The 10,777-nt window shown below is 35.5% G+C and overlaps 1 protein-coding gene across 1 annotated transcript in view; it reads right to left on the bottom strand.

Annotated features, from left to right (window-relative positions):
- Positions 1-10,777, bottom strand: part of LOC106462781 (matrix metalloproteinase-2-like) — a 109,654-nt gene that overhangs the window by 69,737 nt on the left and 29,140 nt on the right. Inside the window, exon 2 of the mRNA XM_013922743.2 lies at positions 6,505-6,764. Coding sequence (XP_013778197.1) covers positions 6,505-6,764 — 260 coding nt within the window. The remainder of the gene's footprint in view (positions 1-6,504; positions 6,765-10,777) is intronic.

Below are 10,777 nucleotides of genomic sequence, written 5' to 3'. Positions count from 1 at the left end.
GATATAGCGTTTGTTATCGCGCAACTGTTGATATTAAGTGTATTGTAAAGTTGTATTTGGAAAGAATAAACCAGTTTTATTAAGAAAGAACTTGTGTCGCTAATGTTTCGTCGGAATGAAGTTACGGAAAATCAACTAACGACTGGAGGCGTAACATGCACAATGAGTTACATGTGCTCTGCCTATCGCAGGCATCGAAACCTGATTTTTGCTTTATAAATTCTCAGTCTTGCCACTGAGACATTAGGGGAGTTTGAGCAAGATATGAAGTCATTTAAATGTATGTCACTAAGGGGAAATCCAAATTTTTGACCTCTAGTCAGTACCTTCATTTTGGATACATTCAACTCGTAATTTGAGTGAGTATGTACTACACTATTTATGATATTATTTCTTCAAATAAGTTTTTTTTAATGGGCCAATCAAAATTTATTAATCAAATTGACCTTTCATGTTTCAACTATTTGTTTCAAATGGATAAAATCGAAATTACTTGCTTTATTTCTTAGCTCCAAAATGGTTTTATCTAAGGCTTCCTGTAATCATATTCTTTGGTTTATGTTTAATCTCAGCTTTTGGGAATCTAGTTTTAGCTTGTTAGTTCTGTTTACTAAAACTCGATATTTCTCTGAAAGTTTAGGGAATAATCCCCAAGTGATCCTAATACAGTAGTCTTAAGGTTTCATTACCATATCTGTTCTTTATAATGCTAGGGAATACTTCCCATGTAATCCTACTACAGTAGTTTTATAATTCTATTACCATATCTGTTCTCTATAATGCTAGGGAATACTTTCCATGTAATCCTACTACAGTAGTTTTATAATTCTATTACCATATCTGTTCTCTATAATGCTAGGGAATAATTCCCATGTAATCCTAATACAGTAGTTTTATAGTTCCATTACCATATCTGTTCTCAATAAGTTAATAATTAAGCTAACTACAATAAGTATTTAACATATATTTAGCAAATATGGTTTAATCTTTAACGTAAGAACCTAAATAAAAGGGGCGTATATAATTGCCACTATCAGGATGAATAAACTGTTAGAATATTCCATAACTATGTGTAATTTTAGGTTCATTTTCATACTAAACCAGTTTAATAATTTAACATATTAATGTACTAATGGTTACCACGGAAGAATAAATATTTAAATATATAAAAAGGTACGTCTCAGATAGCCTCAATAATAAAGTATGTAAAAGACCGTTAAAGACTTTAAGTATGTTGAATTGTAAACGAAGCTATGAGTCATCTATGAATCACGCTCTTGAACGTGAGAACTAATGACAACAGATGTATATAATCTTTAAAAAATATATTTTTTGTTTAATACAAGAGAACTGTGTCTAATACTGTATCGTTCAATTATAAACTGTCTTAAATTTCTCAAACTTTTTAAAGACTTATAGCTTTAAGCACATCACTCATTATATACCGTGATGTTGCCGTACTTGTTTTCTAAATGTTGTTGTTTTGTAAAGACCACGTTACAGTATGTAAAACTAGTGTTATTTGTAAAAGACATCACTAAAGTATTACTTGACAGCAATCAGAGTATCACAGTCTTTTTACACAATGGATAACACATTTCCTGTGAAAATGATCTCTAAAACAAAGAAACAATAAACTCTCATAATCAAGGGTTACAGCCCAATATTCCGAAGGACTATAGTTCCAAAAATTGAATGTAAAAGTAGTTACTCAAGTAGGCCTTTATATTAGCGGGCTCGAACACCGTTACTTAACATGCTCAATCTTTAACAGCTTATTTGTTTGGTAAACAGTAGTATGTGTATAATGTTATATTAGGGACATAAGCCGATAACATTTTGAGGTCAATTTGTGATAATTCCAGAGACCTATATTATTGTTGCCCGTTATTAAAGTTTTGTAATACTTTGAAAAATTACGTCAAGATTCTCATAATAATATTATTATAATTATTATAGAAACAGGATGAAAAAGCAGAATAACAATAAGAAGAATAAAGCAAGATCCATTAGTAGTGGCGAAAATTTTTCGGTATATTGGTCTGTCCCCTATTCAAGTGACGAGTTTGAATCTTTATTAAGTGATAAAAGGACTGAGGGCATGAAGTAACACCACCAGTCATGTGATCATCATACTAAAGACACAAATCACACCATCTGCCAAACAGTCATGTGCGGAGGACATGTAGTAACCCTAGAATCCATATGGTCATAGTACCAGCAGTACACATTAGCATCACTTCCACCATGTACCGAGATTATGATGTAACACCAGAAGTTACAATGTCACTGTACCGAATAAACATAGTACCACAACCCATTATGTAACAAGGACATGTAGTAATACCAGAAGTTTCATTGTCATCTACTGAGAACATATAGTAACACTAACACCAGAATTCACGTTGTTATCGTATCGAGAGCACGTAGAAACACCACCTGCTATATATATACCTGGCAGGTATATATGGCAGGTGGTGTTTCTACGTGCCATATATACCTGGGACATGTAGTAACACATTTCGTCATGAAAACACGTAGCAACATCAGAAGTCATATGGTTATCACGCTGAGACCATAAAGTGACACACTCAGCCATATTTTCATCGTTCTGAGACCTTGAAATAACACTAGACGCCACATGGTTATCAAGCTGAGACCACACAGTGGCACAACCAGCCATGTTTTTACCGTTATGGGGCTTGACGTAACACCAGAAGCCACATGATTATTACGCTGAGACCACACAGTGACATTATTAGCTATGCATACCTGTCAACACTGAGTGGTGCCAAATAGGGAGACTTTTTGTGAAGGTACTGCAACAGCGAGTAGAGTCCTTGGGGGGGGGGGATGCTCCACCAGAAAATTTAGAAAAAAAAAAGGTGCACTTTTATACATTCAGGGGAACTTCTGACATTTATTTAGATTTATAAGGTTGAAATTACATTTTCTTTTCATTTACAGTGGGCTTATATAGTAAGAGAATGACAGTCATCTGCTAATATTGTTATACACTTTATTGTAAGAATTTGTTGCGTCAGCGAGGTCACGTGATTAGTATCACGCCACGTCCTTCTCGAACCTTTGTGAACTGTCGGGAAATTACTAGATATGGTGTAGTCTTGTATATATAAGACCGGCCACGAAGCGACGCGGAGGTAATGAGTAATTGAATGTATGCGGACAAAATATTGTTGGCCACGTGAGACGTGAGTTATAGCGTTTGTTATAGAGCGACTGTTGAAATTAAGTGTATCGTAAAGTTGTATTCGGAAAGAATAAACCAGTTTTATTTAAGAAAGGACTTGTGTCGCTAAAGTTTCGTCGGAACGAATTTACGGAAAATTAATTAACAAACGGAGACGTAACAAATTGAAAAACACATATTCTGATTGGTGTTCTTTGTTATATTCTTATGTTGCACTTTTGGCATCTTTCAATACCTGCTTGTTGGGCTTGTATTTACTGGCTGAGGAATCTGAATTAAACTTGCAGTTTAAAAGGGCCCTAAATCAGTCCTGTTCTTTGTTACGATCTTTCTAAGCATTGAAAATGCCCTTTCACTCGATGCATTGGAATGTAGTACAACAAGCAGACAGTATAACATAACAAAGTATAACAATGTCACACAAAATGAGTAAATATTTACTTTATCCTGGTTGGTACTCTGGGAAGTTGAATTTTGCGACCCTATTCTTTTTGATAAATTATATAAAAGCTTGATATCTGAAGATCGTGGTCGCGTGTCGGGAGATCGGGAAACAGGACTCCATATTAGGAAACTCCCGCCGAAATCGGGAAGTTAACAGGCCTGACTATGTGTTCACCGTTATTACTCCAACAGTAATTACTCCAACAAATGAATGCGGGATAAATTGAAGATAGTGAGGATGGAATGATAAAGATTTGAAAACAAAGTGATTAAAGAATTCGACAATAAATAATTTGGTCACGAAAAATTTGTCCACGTGTGTCAAGTTTACAGAAAATTACAATGGTATATATTATAGAGAATCTTAAAATTAAGTCTGGCCCAGGAATAGTTCGTACGGAATTTGTGTTTCGAGGGCTGACTTACTGTTCTACGCAATAACATCAGTGTTTCAAACGAAAATTTATTTGGCTAGTGATAGACAGAGAAAGTGGTCACAACTACTAGCTACCACGAAATACAGATATTAATAATGAAGAAAATCCTGTTCACACTGAAGAGTGTCTGTTTTTCGTTATATTCTTAGCCGATTAGCAGCTGTTAAAAGGATGATATAACTTCTGTTACGTCAGCAAGCATTTTAGCAACATTAAAATTTGTAGTTTTTTTTCAACTCAAAAGAGAGAAATTATTCATTATTCTTCCTCATGGTATATACTGACCATAGAGATCATCCTTCTCTTGATATCTCTAACGTTGTCAAGATTCTGGCAGTACCTATTATTTGACACAAGTGCTATAAACACTTCAAAATTAAGTATAACCTACGTCAACACTTTCAGCAGTTCCTTCCTTTCTCTGGCCGAACACACAGATCACCTTCCTCTATAAGCCATATCAGGATACAATATACACTCTGGGAAATTTTGACCGTCGACAGACTGAAATGCCTGTACAAGCTCAAGACGACACGTTCTTATTACTCTTTTTTTATGAAAGTTCTGGCATGGCCTGGTGGTTTGGGCGGCACGACTCGGAATTAACGGGTGGTGGGATCGAATACCGTCATGAACATGCTCAATGTTTAACCGTTTATTTGTTTGGTAAATAGTAGCCCAAAAGTTGGCGGTGGGTGTTGTTGACTAGCTGTCATCTCTTTTGTATATCAATTCAAAATTAGGGAAGGCTAGAGCAGTTAGTCCTCGAGTAGGTTTGCGTAAAATTCAATAAATAAATGAACCATTTCATAACCTAGATATGTCGTATTCTTCATGCAACATACTGTCATGTCACATTGTACCAAATAAAAGATTAACTCCATACTAAAATTTAACGTTAAGTTATCCCTGTCTTTCAGCATGACCATTGGTCAAGTCACTTATAAGACCATATCACTTTCTTCCAGGATGTTTTGAACGACCCCTGTGTGAAAATGTATTTAAATAATTTTAGCTAAGATTGAATATAATTAGAATCGACTTTTCATTCGAACACTTGTTTGTTGAACTTCGCGCAAAGCTAATTGAGCGCTTTCTGCGCTAGCCCTCCCTTTTTTTGTAGTGATAGATTACAGGGAAGGCATCTAGTCCACGCTACCCACCGCCAAATGTTGAGCTACTCCAAGCGAAAAGTAGGATTTGTCTGTTACTCTTATAACCCACCACGGCCCCAAAGTGCAGAGCGCGATCTTTATTATTATTTTGTGTGTGTGGTAACAATATACTAACCATGGAGCTTCAGATCCACAGCCCGGCACGGTTAACACTCTGCGCAAACTACTACTTTGAGCTGTTTACGAATATTCTATGATTATCACAAACGACAATAGGCGATGATCGTTTAATTATGGAGTAATTCCCATTTCTTGGCTTGTTCTGAATAATAGTAATAACAATATGTTTCGATTGATATTTAAGATAACTACGTGAAATTCAAACATCAAGATCGTAAACATACAGTAGAGATTATTTGTCCGTAAGTCCTTCCTCTTAACTTACAATCTTTCAATGTTTTATCAGAAAGGGAGACCAATACAATTGCGAGCCCCCCCCCAAAAAAAAATTACTAAGTTGTCTTTTGAATCGTTAGCTTTTTATTGTTGTTCTTTCGCAATACAAATATGTATAAGGATTTCTTTTACTCCATAGATCATATATTTTAAGTTGTGATATTAACTTTGATGTTTAAAAGCAGTGTCCGTATGGCAAAGAAGGTTCAAATATTAAGCAGGTAAATTTCTGAAGATCCTTAATACGCTCTTATATGCGAGTGATATTAGTCCCCCGGTGTGAATGTGGTAAGATTATGGGCTTACAATACTAAAATCTGGGTATGAGTCCCTGCGGTGGACACATCAAATAGTCGAATGTGGCTCTGCTCTAAAACAAATAAATCGAAACCGAGTGATATTATTAATGTATTATCTTATTTTCGATCTGTAACAAGTTAATGTCTACATATTTTATCCTGTAATTAAGTGAGTATTACAAGTGATTTATTTCAACAAAATTTCCTAAATGAGAACATTTATTAATCAATAAACAGTTAAATTACAAAATGCCATAAAACGACAATGTGATATATTCCTTAATTTTTTATCTTCCAATCACGTCAGAATAGCTGGCCTTATTCACACAAAGTATTGTGGTATCATGCCATTCAGATACTTGCATTCTTTGTGGGAGTACTTTTGAAATTAATATTATCCTTATAAAAATGTTATGTATAACAATCATAACTACTCCATTCCGAATTAGCGTTTATGTTACATAAATTTCGATATATTCTGAGCAACTTAAATATATATTTATATTCTATCTAGATATCTGTATATTTAAAGCAAGACTAACCTCCACGTGAGGTCTGTACTCTCCCATTTCTGACCTTGTATTGCATATCGTTTCGCCCGATCAGACAATCCAATCAGGTCAGGCATGCCACACCTTTTTCTATTCATCAGTTTGATCGTTGCTTGGTCGACTACGCCTGTTTCGTTGATTCCTCCAAACCTCTGCATTAGCTTGATGGAATCTTTAAGCTGTTCGTCTGTTCGTAAGTTCTCCGTCTGAAAACCTGATGGTGGGAGGTAGCCAAATTTGTCCAGAAAGTCCTGGAAAATTTCGGGAACATTACAAAATCGAGACTGAGAAACACTGATAGAAACAGATAGTAAAATGTATGTAAAATTTGAATATTTGATAGTATCATACAGATAACATTACACACACACACGTTTAAAGATCACCGAAGAATCCTTTCCATAGGAGTTAACCCTAAAAGAATTAGTGACTCGTAACACATTCAGTCCAATCGTAAGGTGAAGCCTAAGGACTTTTAAACAGATCAGTCCCTGGACTAACTTGTTCAATCAAACTATAATTTTAGATGAATTTATTATTCAGGTGTTTATTTTAAACACATTAATAAGGTTGAAATTTTACCACAACGCTGTAGGAGAAATCAAAACATGACCTACTTCTCCAGATAAAAGCACAGTTTTTTAAGCCATTACAGCTTTATCAGGGCTAAAGTTTGAAAAATACAAAAGAACGTACAAGCTGATCACGTACACGTGTAGTCAAAGTAATCACTTTAGGTAATTCTAATCCACGTGACAGGACCGATGGTAATGAAGCAGTGGCTCAGATAAATTGTTATTTTTGTCTGGAAGTGTTTTTTCTCTTTCTTTAGTACATAGAAAATGTCTCCAATCTTCACTAAGTCCTTTAAACTGTTTATTATGTAATAAATTGTGTTTTGTTGTGTGTGTGTGTGTGTGTGTGTAATAAATTGTGTTTTGTTGTGTGTGTGTGTGTGTGTAATACATACACATTCGTTCGATACCTTCTAAACTCTATGCCATTAAGATACTCGGGGATTCCAGACGAGATCGTCTGTCAAGTTCATAAAAAAATGTGTGTATATTTGTTTAGCTTCGCACAAAGCTATAAGAGGGCTACCTGCACTAACCGTTCCAGTTTTGAAATGATATACCAGAGGAAAGGCAGCAAGACATCACCCCAATTCTTGTTCGAACGAATAGTGAGATTTGACTGCCACTCTTATAACACACTCACGGTCCCAAGGTGCAGAACGCGATTTTTCTTTTTTTTTGGAGATAACACGAACCACGGAACCTCAGATCCATAGTCTGGCACCCTAATCACTTTGCTGCGCTCGGCACGAAGGGTAGGGTGGAAGAAATAACATTTTATGGATCCTTTCTCAGGCTTTTAATTTTGTTGGATTTCAGTTTGTAAATGAATTATCATGCTTATTTTTAGCAGTTTATACTTGAAATATGACATTTAAGATGTTTTCACCTTATGAATAAAGTATTCTGTCAGGTCACTTCTGGTGAAGCCGAGTTAGTCATTGTTATGAAAATCGTGTACGAATAGATATATCATGCTTGTTTTCTAGGTAATGCACAAGGAACAGTGATGGAAAATCCGGAAGAACAGATATAAATACACAGAGAAATGAAAAAACTAGTTGTGCAAGGTCGACTGATAAACCTAACACTAACAAAACAGGCATTCCCTCGTTGTGCAGAGCAATGTCGCCCAAAGAAGTAATTGTTAAATTTTCTTATTTCGAACTATTATAAAACTCGTTATAACCTAAAATGATACTAGGTTCTATCAAAGCATTTTCAATCCCAAATTTTAAAAAGTGTGGTAAAGAAAAAGGAAAATTTCTAAGAAAATATTCTTAATTTAGTTTTAATCAGAATCGTTTTCACTGCACAAACTCAAAAGTTTAAGAATTCATGTATGTGATAGTTAACCACACCAACAAAAAGAAATGCACGCCAACTGAACATTTTGTTTCATTACACAATTCATTAACAAGTAAGAAGCGAACTCAATAAAACCGCACGACATTTTACAACTGAACAGTCAGTGTTGTAGCTTTCTTTACGCAAAGCGACGCAACGAGCTCTCTGCACTATCCGTCGTGGGTAAATCGAACCCCGAATTTTAGCGTAGTTCGTTCGTAAACCTACTACTGAACCACCAGGCGTCGGCTGAACAGTCAACGACAAATTCTGCATAACAGTGCTTCGTGAAGATTCGCAGGTTGAACTCTCATTTTATTTATTTATTGTATATTATTTATATCTCACAGTTATAAGAAAATACGCGTAGAAGTTTTCGTCACGGTCTGAATACAATGTAAGTTAGAATAAATGTAGGTATGGCCCACTCATGCCCCTCCTCCCAATCCTCTAGGTAAAACTGTTAAACATCTGAGCAGCATTGAGAGTAATCTAATAGAATATTGGTGATCACGTGCAAGAGATGTATCATTCAAATTATTTTTGAATTTAAGGACCAATCATTTTCCATATTTAATTTTTAGGAAAGTGAGATTTCGAATAGATCTGGAAGAACTAAATATTATTTGCCTTCAAATGAAATAACATCTGTACTATCATGTGTAAAAAACACGCCAGAATATCCCTCGTGATTTACAAGCTTCAAGTTCGAGGGACCGGTTTTTTCCAGATACCAGTGGTTATAAGGGTACACTGGAACCATTTACATTTTGTATTTTTGGCAGTTCGTTGGTAAAAGAGTAGCCAAAGAGTTGGCGGTGGGTGGTTATGAATAGTTGTCTTCCCTCTAGTCTTACACTGCTAAATTAAGGAGGGCTAGTGCAGATAGCCCTCGTGTAGCTTTACGCGAAATTCAAAAAACAAACAATTTATAGCAAAGCTACGAAGGTTATCTGCCGCAGTCTCTAATTTTGAACTACTCATCAGAGAAAAGATAGCCAGTTAGCAATACCCTACCACGCATTATCTACGCTAGGGAATTGACCGTCATTCTTATAACGCACCCACAGTTTAAAGCGCGGGGAATATTTCTATGGTATTACACGGATTCGAACATGCTCACCACTCCGGAATTTAGAGCTATACCACAGGGCACCCTCACGAGAATTGCAAAATTTAAAAAAGAAAAACGATCTAATTATTCCAAATTTGTTCGATATATACAGAAAAATAATAAATCCTACGTAATTAAGGAAATTGTGGAGACTTTCAACAGACATTAAAATTAACTTACTTCACTTTATTATTTAACAATGTTAATCTGGACTCAATTTGTCAAAGCACATTCTTAACAATTCGGCCTCCATATAGGACAGTGTTTCTCACCAGATCTGCCAGACGACCCTCATGTCCGGGCGTTGGTCGTCTCCACAAGGATGATAAAATTCTTCATGTTTCTTGGTGCAGTTTGTCATAGTTCATAACAAAGGTGATAGATATGTGCACCTCGAGGACTCAAAAAAGAAAATGGTTGACTCAGCACAGACAGCTCGCAACCCCCTCTGGAAACCTGCTTTCAACCCTTTTGAGAAACACTGATATAGGGTTATAACCTTCATGGATATGTAAACTATTGTCTATGTTTATTAGCCACGTGCGTGTTCTCTACTGTCAGAGTATGCGCAATAACGTCTAAACGACAGTCAACAGCATAGAAAACGAAGATAATCATACATTTTGGTCCGAATTCGGTGAATCAATCAACATCTGTATAAGAAGGAAAGGGGGTTTAGTTTTATAACTACTCTCTTAGTTTTATACCGCTATATCACATTTTGTGACTAACATCTTTGCACCAAAGGAACCATATTTGTACACGTACATTTGTGTACGTCAGATAAAATCGTTATCTCTCAAATCCTCTCTTAGAGGAATGGAAGGTAATAATAATAGATAAAGAAAAATGTACGAGAAATTTAAGTAATGTTTTTTTTTGAAAATTGCATATATCATGACATAGTAAGTAGCCTTATTTAATCCAATCTATTCATAGTATTTTTTGCTTGCTTTTCACAATTCTTGACCATTATTACATTTTGTAAATGCTCTTTTAAAAGTTATTTAAGTTACGCCTCCAGTCGTTCGTTAATTTTCCGTAAATTATTTCCGACTAAACTTTAGCGACACAAGTCCTTTCTTAAATAAAACTGGTTTATTCTTTCCGAATACAACTTTACGATACACTTAATTTCAACAGTCGCTCTATAACAACCCTATAGCTCACGTCTCACGTGGCCAACAAAATTTTGTCCGCATACATTCAATTACTCATTACCTCACAC

The sequence above is a fragment of the Limulus polyphemus genome, unplaced genomic scaffold (assembly GCF_000517525.1).
Source record: "Limulus polyphemus unplaced genomic scaffold, Limulus_polyphemus-2.1.2 Scaffold1248, whole genome shotgun sequence".
Classification (NCBI taxonomy): Eukaryota; Metazoa; Arthropoda; class Merostomata; order Xiphosura; family Limulidae; genus Limulus; species Limulus polyphemus.
The sequence above is the reverse complement of the archived record's forward strand: the minus strand, read 5'-3'. Positions and strand labels throughout refer to the sequence as shown.